Source organism: Nelumbo lutea, chromosome 4 (genome assembly GCF_056320005.1).
Source record: "Nelumbo lutea isolate HS-2025 chromosome 4, American lotus-T2T, whole genome shotgun sequence".
In the NCBI taxonomy this organism is placed as follows: domain Eukaryota; kingdom Viridiplantae; phylum Streptophyta; class Magnoliopsida; order Proteales; family Nelumbonaceae; genus Nelumbo; species Nelumbo lutea.
Genome location: NC_142687.1, coordinates 19,104,828 through 19,121,829, shown reverse-complemented (window position 1 = coordinate 19,121,829; position 17,002 = coordinate 19,104,828). Strand labels below are relative to the sequence as shown.

The 17,002-nt window shown below is 34.4% G+C and overlaps 1 protein-coding gene across 1 annotated transcript; it reads right to left on the bottom strand.

Annotated features, from left to right (window-relative positions):
* Positions 1-3,352: 3,352 nt before the first annotated feature.
* LOC148854363 (DUF1336 family protein (DUF1336)) lies at positions 3,353-12,103 on the bottom strand. The gene is made up of 11 exons (XM_088985143.1): positions 11,653-12,103; positions 10,694-10,794; positions 9,743-10,109; positions 8,678-8,764; positions 7,380-8,048; positions 6,721-6,856; positions 6,416-6,578; positions 6,181-6,309; positions 5,208-5,402; positions 4,597-4,719; positions 3,353-3,984 (listed from the first exon to the last, which is right to left on the bottom strand). Exons 3-11 carry the CDS (start codon positions 9,999-10,001, stop codon positions 3,871-3,873), a joined length of 1,875 nt encoding a protein of 624 aa, XP_088841269.1. The 5' UTR covers positions 10,002-10,109; positions 10,694-10,794; positions 11,653-12,103; the 3' UTR covers positions 3,353-3,870.
* Positions 12,104-17,002: the final 4,899 nt, after the last annotated feature.

Below are 17,002 nucleotides of genomic sequence, written 5' to 3'. Positions count from 1 at the left end.
AAATGAAAAAAATGCATAAATTTTACAAAAAAAAAAAACATTTGGGATCAATGATAATATCATGTGTTTAGCATATTAAACAAAAATAAGTGTGACATATCAGAATTATTTTTACACAGAAATAAAAAAAAAATGAACACATCTATAATTCTATACTTACACTACTATTAAAATATGAATAAGATTGTGAAACTTTTTTTGACTAAAATACTCATTGTTTTAATTTAATCCCTATTTACTCATGAGGTTTAAAATGTAATTTGAACTACTACTTTTAGCGCCATTTAATTCCTTCTCTTTACATTTTTTTTATAAATGAACAAAAAATAAATGCATTAAGAAGATAAAATATTACAAAAGGAAGAGTTCAGCCAGGCATTTGGGTATGTCAATGATACTCGAAACTTTGCAACCTAATATGAGGTGTTTACACAAATGGATTCAAATTTTGCAATTTGCATCTGATTAATAAGAAAAAATAAAAAATACATTTTGGATACATTATTACTATCATTATCATCATATTGTCACATGCAAAACATATGTACACTTACTAGTTTCTTGAAAAAAGGGAATATCCTAGCCACCAAATATACCAAAATTCAAAACGTGGTGTGTGTGTGTGTGATTATCATAGGTTGTCGGAAACGGCCATACCCATAAGAATCCGGATCACATGCCAATACCCTAGCAACATCATCTGGCATGCCCATCTCATACATGATGAAGCCAACTTTTAGGGTGGTCCCAGTTTCATAGTGAGATGTGTAGTGTCAAATCAAGTTGGTAGGGTGTTGGAACATGTTTCATTGTCAGGTGATCCCAACTCTACACCCAGAATTCTCCAACCTTGGTGAAAGCAGGTTTAAATATAATTAAATATAGAAATTACAAAATTGTAGAAAAAACATTAGACACATTTATGATATTTTTATTATTCAAATTAAAAATAATTGTAATAAATAATAATTATTTTTATTGGTAGTGAAAAATAAATACATAATTTAAAACTAACAAAAAATGAAATTATGTTCCTATTCGGCAGAAATCAATAGTTCATCTTTTGGGCCAAATGTCTCAACCTCTAATGTCATTATTAAATAATAAAAATTAATAAAATATAGAAAAAAAACAAAATGAAAGAAAAAATGCATAAATTTTACAAAAAAAAACATTTCGGAACAATGACAATATCATATATTTATCACATTAAACAAAAATAAGTGTGACATATCATAATTATTTGTACACACAGAAATAAAAAAAAAATGAACACATCTATAATTCTATACTTACACTACTATTAAAATATGAATAAGATTGTGAAACTTTCTTTTTGACTAAAATACTCATTTTTTAATTTAATCCCTATTTACTCATGAGGTTTAAAATGTAATTTGAACTACTAATTTTAACCTCATTCAATTCCTTTTCTTTACATTTTTTATAAATGAACAAAAAATAGATGCATTAAGAAGATAAAATATTATAAAAATAAGAGTTCGGCCAGGCATTTAGGTCTACCAATGATACTTGAAACTTTGCAACTTAATATGAGGTGTTTACGTAATCGGATTCAAATTTTGCAATATGCATCTAATTAATAATAAAAAATATGAAAACAAAAATAAAAAATACATGAATTTTATTGAAACTTTTGGATACATTATTACTATCATTATCATCATCTAGAATTGTCACAAGCAAAACATATGTACACTTACTAGTTTCTTGAAAAATGGGAATATCCTAATCACCAAATATATCAAAATTCAAAACATGGTGTGCGCGCGAGTGTGTGTTATCATAGGTTGTCGGCTAGCCCATCTCCCATACGGCCATACCCATAAGAATCCGGATCACTTGCCAATACCCTAGCAACATCATCTGACACCGCACATCTCATACATGACGAAGCCAACTTTTATGGTGGGCCCCAATTTTATAGTGAAATGTGCAGTGTCAGATCAAGTTGGTAGGGTGTTGGAACATGTTTCATTGTTAGGTGATCCCAACTCTACACCCAGAATTCTCCAACCTTGGTGATTAGGGGTGTCAACGGTTTTCGAAAATCCGATTTCAAATTCGATATTCAACATAATCGAATTGAATCCGGATAATTCAAATATCTAATTGGTTGAATTCGGATATAACCTGATTCGATTCAATAAATATTCAAATTCGATCGATTATTTAATTCTTAAATATAATATATAAAATATTTTATATAATATATAATAATTAAGTTATATAAATAATTTATACATTTATTAATTATCTAAAATAATTAATTAATCGAATTCGAATTGAATCGGATTCGTATTCGGATATTAATTTTCAATATCCGTCAGATATCGATTTCGGAATCGAATTCAAATTCGGATATTACCGGATCGAATTCGAATTCGATCCGTTTACACCCCTTTTGGTGACAGCAGGTTCAAATGGCACGTCTCTGCCACAACCAACCAGAAAACTTGCCAACCGAGCCTCTCAGTAGTAAAACATGGTGTGTTCCTTTCATAAAAACGGGATGTGTCAAAATCAGCCACCAGGATACCTTTGGGTATTTTATATAAACAAGAAAAATAAATAAACAAATAAAATAATAATCACCTATAGATCTGAGAAATCCAAATCCGATCTCATAGGAAGTTGCGTAAATTAAAAAATCGAAACCTGATTGAGAAAAGGGGATATTTTCATCGTAACCCTAATTATACTTCCCTTATTTTAGAGTTGTGTCAATGGATGGGGGCTTGCTCGGAACAGGATAGACCAGTTCCAAATCGATTATTAATTGGGATAATTGGGTCTGAACAGAGTAGGCTCAATTATCTATAATTACCTATAATAATAATAATAGTTGAAACTTTTTTATAATATAACGTTAATAAAAATGACAGTAAATAATAAAGTAGTTATATATTCATAAAAAATGCAAGTGTTTTTAACCAAAATGATCTCATATGAAGTTTACCCTTTTAACTATATAATTGATTTGGAACAGGAAAGGGACCCGACCCAATAATTGGGATACAAACCCGCACAGATCGAACCAAACTTAACATAATCAGTTCAGTCGGTTCAAATTCTTTCTGGTAAACCCGACCCATTGACCGCTCTATCTTACTTCCTTGTATCCTAGACTAATGATATTGGGCTGCAAAGCTTACAATGCTGTAAGGCGTCTGAACGTATTTGAAAATATGTCCCTGTATTTCTGAACTTTGTATTTGTATTCTTCCCAAACTGAGTCCGAAGCTTGAGGGAAATTTTGTGAAAGGAACTTATAGCAACTTTTAACCCATTTCAAAATGAATAGAGAAACACAAAAGCAAAGGGATGAATATGATAGTGGAGTATAATCTCTCAGTTGAACTGAGTTGAGTTGAGGTGGCATGTTTGTTTGGATGCCCATGAAACAGATCTAACCTGGATCTTATTTACAGACTGGACTGGTTCCATCTACTTTAAATACAAATCAAATATACAATAGAAAACAATGAAAAAGAGGAGAGGTGGCTCAGTTCTGTCACTCCGCCAAACAGAAAAAAAAAAAAAAAAAAAAAATTGATTCTCAGGATAGGAAAATCTTCATGGAATTAACCTCGTGCTGATTGCTGACCTTCTCCTTTCCCACTCTGTGGAATTGTTTATCTAGAGAGGGTGCATCATGCTAAGGAAGACTCAGTACTGAAGCAGATATGGGTTGATGCCTGATACCATTATTGAATTAAAAAAAAAATCTCTCTTAAATTAATAAATTGATTTTTCCGCCTGTGGAAGCGTTACAATATGGACTTCTTGAGCTGTCCACCTGTGGCTATCATAACTTATGGCACATGACTCCACATCCTGTTATACAAATCAACTCTCATCAACCGTCATAATGGTTGGCATTTGACCGTTATTTACAAAATCAATCTTGTTCAATCTCACACAGCACAAGACTTTCTCTGGCAGTTCCTCAGGTTTCTGTGCCTGTCATGGCATTTAATAATAGTTAGTAGACAATAAAAACCTAGTTCAGTTTATCAAGTTTACGAATTCTTCAAGAATGGGAACTGAGATACAAGAAGATAGTGACGTGGAAGTGAAATTTGGTCCAGTACCTCATGCAACAAATGTCAAACTAGAAGACATGCACGGACTAAGTTTTTGGTAATAAAACTTACTTGGAGAAAGCAACAAGAAAAATGAAAAGAGAAAAGGAAAGTAAATTACATTTGAAATCTAGAACCCTGGTTAACTGGAGTTTGCTTGGGCTATCCCATTACATAATGTACAGATGTGTGTGTGCGTATATATATATAAAGATCAGCTAAACTACTTTGCAGTGTTGTCAGACTTCGACTGAACTGTGTTTGAACCAGTGACTGGTGAGCCAATGAGCTTTTTGGGCATGGTTATTTTATGATTCTTACAGGTTGAACAATCTAAAAATGCAGTCAACCAGTAAAACCGTTGCCCGGTGAGCTTTCAGGTTTTCCACCCCATCGGAGTCTGACAATACTACCACTTTGTTCAATATTACAGGAAAATAGTAATCAAAAGGGAAAGAAGGAGCAATTTTGATAAGATAAAGATCTGTACTTGGATAATTAAGCAGAAATCAATTATCCCATTTTTCAAACGTTCTCTAAATGATTCAAGTCCCTTCCTTGCTATGTAACTGAAGCGGTGTATATCCAGGTCTATCTCAAAGTAATTTGTACCCTGCATGAAAAATGGCAAGCATTAAGGAATAATCTTATGGCAGAAGCTGAATTATAACCTTTCATCGATCTTCAGATGCCAAGATAAAAAGGACTGGGCAGTTTCAAGTTTTCCACGACTAAAAATATTTTCATAAGAAACTTCAAGATTTCTTATAGAGAACTACTTTACAAGCTTGAAATTCAAATTTTGAAATTTAGTGCATAGTTGCTATTTTCTCAATTAAGGAAAACAGACTACAAACCCTGTGGTAAAAGGATTTTTCCTTGTAAAGCATGCAGAGCTAATGTCTTGTACCAGTGCCACTCTTCGGACAATTCCATGAACCAAGTCAGATGACTCAGATACTCTATATCTGAGTTCTTCATTTTCATAATGCCAACATGAGAATTTCCACAAATACTAGAAACTTCAAAAAGTGGAATGATTTTCCCTTTATAACTTGCACTGGCAGAAACAGGAAACAACAAAGGGAATTTGTTATTTACCCTATAGAAATTGTGTTGGGGACGTGAAAGCACAGGCTTTTCATTGTAGGTGTGTAAGAGTTTTCTTTCAGCAGAGCTCAGGTGAAGATCGTCCGGATTGACAACACCACCCAGGATCTTTAATCTTTCTCTAAAAGGGACTGTTGAGTCCCCTGTAAATCCTTTAACCTTTTCCATTTCATCCTCAACCAGTTTCTGTAGAAAAGGACATTATTAGCCAGAAAATATACCATATAAAGTAAATAATAAAAGCCTAAAATAAGATAAAATGTAATAGCAGTAAAAGAAGGAACATTTGAAATAAATCGTAACAACAAAGGAAAACATTAGGCAACAATAGTGCTAAAACTCGACTTTGGAAATTTTCCTTAGAAAATCTATCACCAACTCATACAAGCCATCTTCATACTTGTAGTCAGAAAATTGTCTACCCTGTGTAAACAGAATTCATCTCCTTTTTATCAATAAAATGGGAAGAAAAAGGCACTGCAGAGTAACCAATACTCCACATCCACATCATGGGAAAAGGTTTGTTAACATGGGAGTGAGTTTACAATATACAATAATGCCAAAAAACTTCGACTTGCAGTTAAATGGGAAGAAAATGACACTGCAGAATAACAAATTATACATATCCACATCATAGGAAGAGGTTAGTATCATGGAGTGAATTTAAGGCATAGTATACTGGGATGTGAATTAATCAATAACATGAGTTGAAACTAAGCATTTCTTATAAAAGGGAGGTTGGATGTTTTAGGGAATTATAGACTTCATGAATATAAAATAAAATAAAACTCATTTATGAGGAATGTCAATGGAGATTAGTTTCTTGTATTAAACATTCTTTAAGCTGAAAGTATAAGATAAAATGAGAACTAGAAAAAACACTTTAACAAAAGCATCTGCAGTGCATCTGTAAGATATAATTTGTAACTCCCAAGAAACAAGCACAAAAAAATAAAAAATTTACCTTAATGCTATGCTGAAAATGAGGGGAGATCTCTTTCTCAAAGTTTTCTGAGACCTTAAAATATAATACAAGGCTCATGCCTTCTCCATCACAGTCACCAAGGAACATGGGAGCAGGATAAGTGGGCAGCTGCAGAAAAAAAAAATGCATTATGTGATGATTCAGTATTGATACATACCACATTGGGTGGGGGTGGGGGGAAGGGTTTCAAGTAAAGAGAAGAAATCATTCATACTTGAATATTAACAATTAGGAGTGAGGGTGCTTTGTCATATGGTGTCACAGATGGAAGCTCAAGATGCTGGGCAATGTGGTTTATCTTTCTTGAGCAGACAAATAAATCAACACCAATAGGGGCATATGGACTGTAATTTGGAGCAGGGGACTTCTGCTTGTCTCTGCATGATTGATTTTCAAGGTTAGGTTGGTCAATTCCTTGCATGCACAAATATAATCCATTGATCAAAACAGAACTATCAGCAGTAATGGAAAATGTCTAAAATTTTGATACATGATTGAATGAAACAGATAATAGCATGCCTGAAATAGCTCTCTGCACGAAGCTTAAAGGCTGAAGGTGAAATTGCAGACCAGCATCCTGGGGTTGGCTTCTCTACGGTTGAACATGGAATCAGTAGTCCTGCTCTTGGACGATATAGGAATTTCTTTGAGGCACCTGCATGATTTTAATTACACTTGTATCATGGAAATTGTTGAATGTAATAAAATTAGAACTGTGCACAATATCATAAGATGTCATACAAGGGCATTAAGATTGAAATTGAATCACCCTGAAGAGACAACAGGGTTGAAAAATAAGGCTCTGCAGTAGCATGGTTAGTAACCTGAATCAATTTTGTTCTTTTTGTATAGAAGGTGACGGAATTAAGAAAGGAAGAACAAATGGGAGAAATTTGTGATTTAATCACATTAAAGAACAATTTCTTGTAGTAAATGAGAAATTTTCAATTGAAGAACAAATGACTATTAGATTGATGAAACCAGATCAAATCTTGGCATGGTGTCAGATTCGCAGGGGCAATTGTGAAACTCAAAACACATCCCAATCGGTTGTAGAATTCCACAAGATGGTCAAGGCTTATTTGATGTCTTATTTCCTTCACTGTATCCACTTTATTTGTAGTCCACGTTTTCAGGAAATAATGCATAATAAAGTTTTAATGGATGTGTATACTTACAAATTCCAGAAATTTCCTCTCCATCATAGGACTTCTGCTTGAAAGAAAGCCTGATAACTGTTGACTTCTTCCATTGAGGCAATGGACTTGATGGAGGTTGATTCATGTCATTAAAACTGACAGAAGGACCTAACCGAGGTAAACAAGACTTCAGGGTACTTTCTTGAGTTTTCTCTTCAGAATCATGCCTATCCTCTTTTAGACCATTAAAACTTGCATAGGGCTTATCTAATACTTTTTTCATCTTGGCACAAGCTTCATCAGCCTTCCCCAGGCAAGAAAGCTCATAACCTTGAGTACTTAAAAGTGAAAATCCATCGGCATTCTTGCATTCATCTTTGATCAAGAACTTCTCAGTTTTACTTCCATCTATTTTAAAGTAGCTTCCATAAGGATTATCTAATGCTTTTTTCATCTTCGTACAAGTTTCATCAGCCTTTCCCAGGCAAGAAAGCTCATAACCTTGGGTGCTTAAAAGTGAAAATCCATCTGCATTCTTGCATTCATCTTTGATCAAGAACTTCTCGGTTTTACTTCCATCTATTTTCAAGTAACTTTCATAGAATTCCTCATACTTGCACCCAGAATCAACAAATGTAGCAGCTTCGTACTGAAGTAATTGGGCACCTGAGATATTCCCAATTGCATTGCTTATAGAAGGAAAACAGTCTGCAACAGGTAGGTTGGCAAGTATTAATCATAAATGGCAAAATCAGTCCAGTCGACCAGTTGGATAGAAAGTAAAAATGGATAAGTGTGCATTCTATGGATCACATCTAGGGGACCTCCTGAGTAATAGAGTGAACATAACAAACTCTTAGGCCCCATTCATTTTTCTTTTGGCCAACCCAGGTATTTCTTTAATTTCCCAGGTGAGTGAGATAATAACCATTTTACCCTTAAAAAACAGAATTAGAAGGGACAATATTATCCCATCATGGGCTGGCAACTTCCCCCCAGGTGGGAAAGTTACACCTGGGAGATAAGTGATACCTATGGTAAGTGACTTATCTGTGGGACCCACGTGAATCTGCAAAAAGAACGTCGGATTGATGGTCAATGGGAACCATTTTCCCATTGACCAACTTCCCCTCTACATTTACCGAAAAACGAGTGCGCCCTTATAGAATTCTGGAAAGTTTACTGACTTCAGAGATGCAGAAAATAAGGTGGTTAGAATCAACAATGGAGTTAATTTTTGTTCCTTTCATTGCTGGGAACTCTTCAAATACGGTAAGAATGTCTTGCATTCAAATCATTCAATTAAACTGGTTGTGGTAAAAGGTGATTGGGCTTACCTTCATGAACACTACTAAAGTCATCATCATCAGAGTCAGAGTCAAGAATACTGGCAGAATCAAACCATGCTTCCTCTTGGCATTTTGCTGCAAACAAATAAACCTCTATAGTGAATTCTCAGATCATCTAATGAAGGAACCCGTGTCGTCTGGCACAAGAAGGTAATTCACCCTGGCAAGAATTTTTTTAAGATAATGGCTTCCATGAAATGTTATCTAAATTGATGAGGTACAAGTGAACAATTTTCATATTTTATATGTGAGTTCAGTATGCATGTATACAGAAGCAGATTGAGGAGAAAGGTTATATTTCATTTCCCAACCATAAAATTTATACAGATGAAACTCAATTTTACAAACCTAACAAGCCATATCATCAAAGATCAGAATTTTTCTTTCAATTCCTATAATGGAAATCTAAAAGATTTCTAAGAGCCCATTAATAACATTCTGTAATCTATACTGTTTACATGTTCCTGTCCTGGGACAAGTAAGTAGGAAACTAGTAATGGGAATTTTTATATCATGCCGAGAGGTAGAAGGTATAATGGAATAAAAAATTGGAAATTTCCTATTTATATGAAAGTACGCAGCATATACAAAAATCCCATGATTCAAAGAAATTCTTTTTTTTTAAACAAAGCTTCTCCAAGTTGATCAAGTTGCCCTTTCTAGTTTGCGGTGCTCATATGAAAATGTACAAAGTTTATTAAACAGGCTAAACAATGAAATCTGGTTCTAAAATGAGTACACTTTCAAAAAACCATCAAACCCAATCACCAGTCTTAAACAGAATATCAGAATATAATATAGATCCATGGAAAAGGTTAGTGACAGACAGTTCAACATGTCCCACATAAATATATCATTTCCGTCAAAAATCAACTTAAGTGAATAATTTCCACATATGGCCAGAATAATTTTCTTCTTTATCGTTCCTTTTTTTTCCCATTTTGAGCACCATGAAGATGCACACTGTAGATGTCTTCTGTCACCTGATCTGATTGTTTTTTGACATTGGAATGTTTTCAAATTGAGAAATTGTTATAAGGAGAGAGAAGGTACCATTCGTATCGACTTGGTGATGCCATTGCAACTGGGTTAGATGGAATGTCAAATTGGAAACCTCTGATCTCGTGCATGTAGTTGTTGCACCCTTTTCAAAATCAACATGAACAAACTCACTTAGAGCAAAATCCGTTACACGACTTTCTGCATCACAAATCCGGTTCTCTGGCGCATTTCCCCGGCGTTTGCTGGATCTATAAGAATACTTCCTCCGCGGTACAATTCTTCTGTCTGGCGCTGATACACATGCACCCATTTATGACTTCACTAAATCCCAGTAACAAGGGAAATTTTCTTCATAGGCGATGAAACCCTCAGGACAAGAGCTGGTAGAAAGTGCATGAACTCCAGAAACGCAAGGAACCTGGCAAGTAGTAGCCAAAAAACATGGGCATGTAAGAAAGAAAGTTAACTTATTTTAATTCACCTTCGGTTCTATTTTACTACAGCTTTGCTAATCCATTTTGCAGCCCATACAAGTTCTACTCAACGCAGATACACACAGAGTACAAAACGACGTTGTGTTGGCAAAGACCAAAACACCTTGTGTGCCAAACCAGAAGTCCGAAATGAAAAAAGGAAAAAGAAATCCTTTTTGTTGGTCAAACAAACTTTCTGAACTCAGATCCTGAAGGTTCAGATGATCCAGAGTGGGTCTTTTATTGGGAGAGTACCTCTCCATTCAACGAGTCAAGGAGACAGATACCCACTTGAATGTTTGCCCCCACTTGAAGTGACTAGGGGATTGTAAGGTCAAACTCAAATGAATAGGTTCCCATTTCTCTGTGTCCGGTTCTTCACCAACGCAAGTGCGATTGTGAGTCCTTGTCATTTGTTTTTTACATTAGCAATTAATGGCTCGTCAGGAAAATATAAAGAAAATAGAAAAACAATGGAGGAAGATGAATGAAATAAAAAAAGATATTGATATTGCAATTCGGAATTTACCATAATCATCAAAACCGTGGCAGAGAATACGGTTGACATGTTAGAGTGGAAAGAGAAATGCAATTTGGAGAAGAAACGAGTATTTCACCTCCGGAAGAACCCTATAGATAAGGAAAAGCTACCAAATTAGATGTTGATATGGACATATCAAATTCAAAATGCGGTTTGCAGTTTAACATGAATCCTGTAGCTATGATCTAAAGAAGACGTACCTGTATAATTTTAGTGAAACAGATCAAAAATTTCAGAAATTAAAAAAAAAAAAAAGAAATTTTCTTAACACAACTGAAAATGAATATGTAGAAAGTAGAAACGAGAATAAGATGACTGTTATTCTCATTCACATAAAATCAAATAGAACATGAAATATCTGGAGGGGACTACAAGAAGAGACGGCAAATGGTCCACTTCAAATCCAAATAAAAAAAGAAAACAAATATATATTAGAATTAAAAAAAAAAACAAAGAAGCGCGCGCAGAGAAAGAACGAGAAATTTGATTCTTTGGAATTCCCGAACGCAGACGAAGTTCTGGGAATTTAATTGAGAAACGACAATTATTTAGTAATGCAAGCCAAACAAAATTAAAGCGATTTGCAAATCAGAAGTGTAAGAAAGCACTGATTAAACAGAGGGATAGAATGAGGAAGCGCTTGCAAACGATTTTCAAATTACAAATAAAACATGAAAATAAACGGTATAACCGATGAATCTATAAACAGATTAAATGAAATAAAAATAGCTAAAACAAATAAACAAAAATTATATCACCGAGCCGAAAATGCACGGAAATATAGAGAGAGGGAGTTGAAAAGGATCTGACAATGAGTAGCAATCTTGAACGGTAAATCCAGCAAACGCACAGAGACGTGAATGCCATTATAAGAATATTTGAATCTATCGAAAGAAACCCATAAAAGAATAAACCAAAAAAAAAAATGAGAGAGAGAGAAAAGAGACCTGAAGCAAGGGAGACAAGGGTCCAGTTCCAGCAGGGATGAAGAGCAAGTAGCCGTTGTTGCAGAAGAGATGGGTCGAAGATGGTCTTCCCCCTTCTGCAACAACAACAATAAAAACAGCAATGACAACGACAATAACGAACGCCGACAATAACCAGAACTGCTGCCAATTCAAACCAGATTGAGAGAGACGGAGAAAAAAATCAGAGCAGTCCGTCGTCGTCGGACTCAATTCTCTATCTTACCACCCTCCCTTTTTATTCTGTACATTCTCCTGCTTCCTTCTTGTTTTCCCCCCCGAGATTTCGCGGGCCAAGACGAGCTCCACCTCTCTTCTTATTGCCACGTGTCATCCTCCCTCATTTAAACAAATCTTTATTTTCTTTTTTTTGTTAATTATTTTATTCTGGTCCATCGTCCCAAATATCGTGAATCGTGTTTTCAATTCGTTCGTCGTTCCAGACCCGTATTTAGTAGGCATAGCCGCGTAGGTGTGTAACTTAGGCGGGTCCGAACCGATCCGGAATCGATTCAGCCCGAAATTTTATACGAGCTGTACTTGATTTTTTTTCCTCGGACCCAAGATATCGAGTTTCGGGCTGAGCCCGAGCTTACTCCTTAGGCAGCTCGAGTCCAAAATTAGAACGAATTTATTAACCAATCGAGGTCAGCCTAAACCAGAGCCTAATTCAAGAGTATCAAATTACAGTACAGGCTGGGATCCGATTGAGAAAATCAGACTTGACCTCTAATTCTACCTAGGTTTGAGCCTTAAATTCAAATTTTTAGGATTAGGCTTAGATTACCATAAACCCAACTCAACCCTCCTAACTTTCACCCCTAATAAAAATATTTAATAGCGTTACATGGACATTTAGTAATTTGATCGTATAAAATAATTAAATACTTTATACTAATGAACATTAACGATGTCCTAACAGAAGAATTCAGCTCCGACCAGGGTAAAGTTAAAACCCGTTTGAACAGTTTTTGCAGCCTTATATTGAGAATATCTCCATACGGAAGCCGATGCCGATTTTCATAAATTTAATGAAACGTGAGTTTCGGAAAAAAAAAAAGCTTTTTGAAATTTTCATAATATCCTTGAGATTTTTCTTAATTTCGCTCAATTTATTGATAAGATGTTAATAACCTAATTTATTTTCTTAAAATAATAATTTCAAGGATATAATAAATCAATGAAAAACCTTAAAGTTCACTCATTAATCGAATGGTTTTGATTGATGGAAAGGTCGGCATGTGCAGAGTTTGATCCAGAAGTCATATGTTTACACGTAAGCTTCATGAGGTCGAAGGAGTGGGATACACAGATCATGCAAAGGCAATTCAAATCCAATGGTTCACATTTAACAAATGCAGAGACAAAAGCATACCAATGTCGTCTGCTCTCTGTTCTCTGGTTTTTTATGAACGTTTCGTGATAAGACGAGTCAACCCGGGTGCCCGGGTTACATTGTGGTAACAACAACAAGAGTCGGGAGAGGAGACAGGAAATAGACAGATACACGGCCCACTTAAGAAAAGGATGGCGTCACGGCTTGGACTTCAGAAACGAATGAATGCAGTTTTTCCCCTCACCATTATTATTAATTAATTAATAGCTGTATTTTATTACGTCAAAATCAGAATGAACTGGCTGGACAAAATGACCAAAATGCTTCTTATTTTACTCAAAATCCCCGTTACGTCGATAAAATACGGTATGTGAAAAATAGGGAGTTGATTTTTCCCAACCTGATCAAATCACTTTAACCGGACTTTTTACCGTACTATAACTATTACTTTTACCATCCAAATCTTATATTACAAAAATCCGGATTATTTAGCTATTATAAATTTTAGTTATGTTTTATGAAAAAATTCCTTGGGTTGGACCCAGAATTGGTGCTACAGAGGCAGAAGCACAGAAGGCCAGAACTGATGTAATTGTTAGTACCGATATGCAGAATCAAATATCGACACGTGGATTTTTTGTTAATTTAATTTTTTTATTAACAAAAAATAAAATATGCTTTTTTGGGGGCCTAATTGCATTCCATCATCTAAAATAAAATAAATAAATAAATTTATGTTTTTAGGTTTTGAATTAAATAATTGATAATCCAGTAAGTTTTTAGACAAATGTGGATTGACAATCAACCAAGAAGAAAAGAAAGCGAAATGAGTTTATTTGTTGCAACGTTGAATTGAGATTAAACAATCTGACCATTTGAAAAATTAGCGGCACCAAAAGCCTCTAATAGATAGTGGCTTAATAGGATATTGAGACACGTGGTATTTTTATATTTTTTAATTTTAGATATATGGTATTTTTTGAGAATTTGATATTAAATTCCACAACCCATTATCATCATTAAGACAAGTGGTTTTTTCATTTTTTGGAAAGCTAGACACGTAATTTTTGAGAAATTCCTACTAAAACCCATTGCCCACTATCAACCCCCCACCATTCAAACATGTGGCCTTCTCATTTCTCTGAAAAGCTAGACAGGTGATATTTTCTAATGAATTGCTATTAAAGCTCATAATCCACTACTACCATTTAGACATGTGGGCATTCTATTAATTCAAAAAATATGATTCAAGAAATGGGTAGTTTTACTTCTAAACATTTTCAATAAACACTTATTTATTAATTTAACACATGTTTATTCATAGTCTATTAAATACAAATGGTGGGACTCATTAAAAGATTATCATAAACCCACATTTGTTTTTAAATAATTTTTTTTCAAAAAGAAAATACTTTATTAACTACAAACTTGATTTAACTTTTAGGAAGCAACCTAATTTAACTTTTAAAAATAAATAACTCAAAATATATTTATTAGATAAATTGCAATACCAAATAAAGTGGGTTATTGTTGACCAATAAGATCTTATCCAATATCTTAAATCAAATAAAAAAAACATAAATTAATAGTGGATTTCAAATAAAATAGGTTAGAATAGATTGTCAATTACAAAGATGCAAGACTCATATTAGTTTTTTTAGTTTAATTTTTGATAACTAAATAGTAAACTTCAAACTAAATTCTATACACATTTAGTTACCCCGCACTTAGTATGGGGGTCATTCTCTAGTGTCTGAGACGAAAGGAGAAAAAGAGGGCTGAGCTGATCATAGAATGTCAAATCAGCATTTAGTTTATCATGGTGATCTATACGCATAGATACTTATAAAATCAAGTATTGATTTATGTGTGCGCCTATCGTTGGGGGAAGTTTCATTTTAATGTTTCTTCCAATGATTAGGCGTTTATTCACTATTCTGCTGATGTTGTGCCTAATGGAACTTAGTGGCACCTATTTGTCATAAACAGTTTACATTATTACTTGTCTCGGCTTTGAAGATAAATTAAGTACAAATGTTTAGTTAATAAACGGAAGCCTTATCAAACACATACTTTATCTTCAATGTTCTTGAGCTACCCACCCAACTTGAATCCCAATCCTCACGAAATTGGGTCAATCACGACACATTCACTAGATCAGTCACACGTGTGAATTAGGAATGGCAACAGGGCGGGTTTAGAATGAGGGTCGTATTTCATCTCAACCCTTTGAAACAAATTTCTGTTTTTTACACTGATCCCGATTAGGGATAAAAGTAGCCTTCCATTCCTGATCCCCCTATGGAGAATTTTTTTTGTCGAGAACCCAAATCTTGAAAATTTTTAAACTAAAAGTTTCTTTATAAAAAATAGATTTACGAAAATTTTTTAAATATAAATAATACTTTAAATATATTTTGACAAACATTCCCATCATGTTAGGGAAGCCATGTATCCAATGAGAATGAGAAAAATTATCATTCCTGGTGTGAAGTGTCAATGCAATGCTATAATGGTTGACCCAGGTCCAGCATTACAAGCAGAACCTCCATAGAATTGAAACTTGTCTGACATAAAATCATATTTGGTCCTCATATCCCTTGTAACCGTGCATTAGAAATATCTCCCAATGAATAAATATATACAAGTATAAAGATATCTTCTATACAACGCTACAAAAGGGTCTGACGACAATGTGAATATCATTTTATGAGGACCAAATCTAAATTCATTTGACATATTCATTCACTATAATACAGTTCTAATGTATTGGGCAGAGCCTAGATAAGTACAGAACCGAAAGAATTGGCCCAATTGTATATAGTCTAGGCCTGCATTACGTGTCTTGGTTATAATTAAGTCGGACGGGTTTTGGTTGTCACGACATTGAATTAACCGTCAATTATAATGGAGTCAGACCAGATAGTGCTAATTAAAATAGTTGGGTCTTATTTTTATTTTATTTGTATTACAACCAACAAAATAACATAAAAATATTGAAACAAAAAATAATAATAATAGATCAGAATTTGCACTTGAATCATTTGTACTATCATAATTTTGCATCATTGCAAATAAATTTATTCTAGGGCCAATATGATTTTATTTCAGATAGATCAGGTTCAATCCAATCCCATAAATATTTTGGACCAGTCCAATTTAATGTCTGGAGTGTTCAATCTATTCAAATTAGTTTTACTTTAGATTGTCTAGTCCAAACATGATCTATTGACATCCTTGCACTTATCTTTTGTCATTGGATCAAATATTGGTCCAATCCAAAATAAATCCATTATAGATGAATCAGGTCCAATCAAATCGAATGAATACCATTAGTCCTCCAACTCATTCATTCAAATCGATTTTGAATTAAATAGGTTCGAACCCAAACCCTATCAATTGACACCCCTGGTGAATCCTGACCCGGACCAGATTAAAAAGTGTGGGATGATGAACTCAGAATATTGTTAGCCAACAACTACTAGGGTAGGTCACTAGGTCTTACACAAGATAACTATGAATCTCCCGAGTCACCATCACTCAAGTAACCTAAGAAGACCGTAGGAGGAGGACACATAACACAAACGAGAAGAAGGTGAACAAAGAGAGTCCTATTAATTTTGGCCATGTGGATTGTGGAGGTTTTATCGCCTTTACCTATCGCAGTCATCAGGTTGTTGGTGGGAATGAGAGAATCTTCCCCCTTTTCAAGCTCTTACTCTTCACGCTTTTTTCCTTTTTGTTGATGGGAGCCGGAGATATAGGATTAAGGATGCCTCACGAAAAAAAAAAAAAAAAAACCTACTTTTTACAAGGGCTGAGTGTACTCTCTAGTCTCTACTGATGATTCATTTTTATTTTCCGCGAAAAGAAAAAACCGGCAACCCAGTCACACAGAGACCAGACAAGTAATACAAACCTTTCTTAACATTCTTTTTCCATAAAATTTAGAGGGGTTGTCACGACGTACATGCACTGTGTATAAAGTTTTAGTTT

What these genes read in the sequence shown, in the direction of transcription:
- LOC148854363 (XM_088985143.1), bottom strand. Translation starts at nt 10,001, where the DNA reads ATGGGTGCATGTGTATCAGCGCCAGACAGAAGAATTGTACCGCGGAGG. An exon ending in CTTTAGTAGTGTTCATGAAG is followed by an intron (nt 8,049 to 8,677) that starts GTAAGCCCAATC and finishes TACCTGTTGCAG; the next exon opens with ACTGTTTTCCTTCTATAAGC. An exon ending in CCCAACACAATTTCTATAGG is followed by an intron (nt 4,720 to 5,207) that starts GTAAATAACAAA and finishes TTTTTCATGCAG; the next exon opens with GGTACAAATTACTTTGAGAT.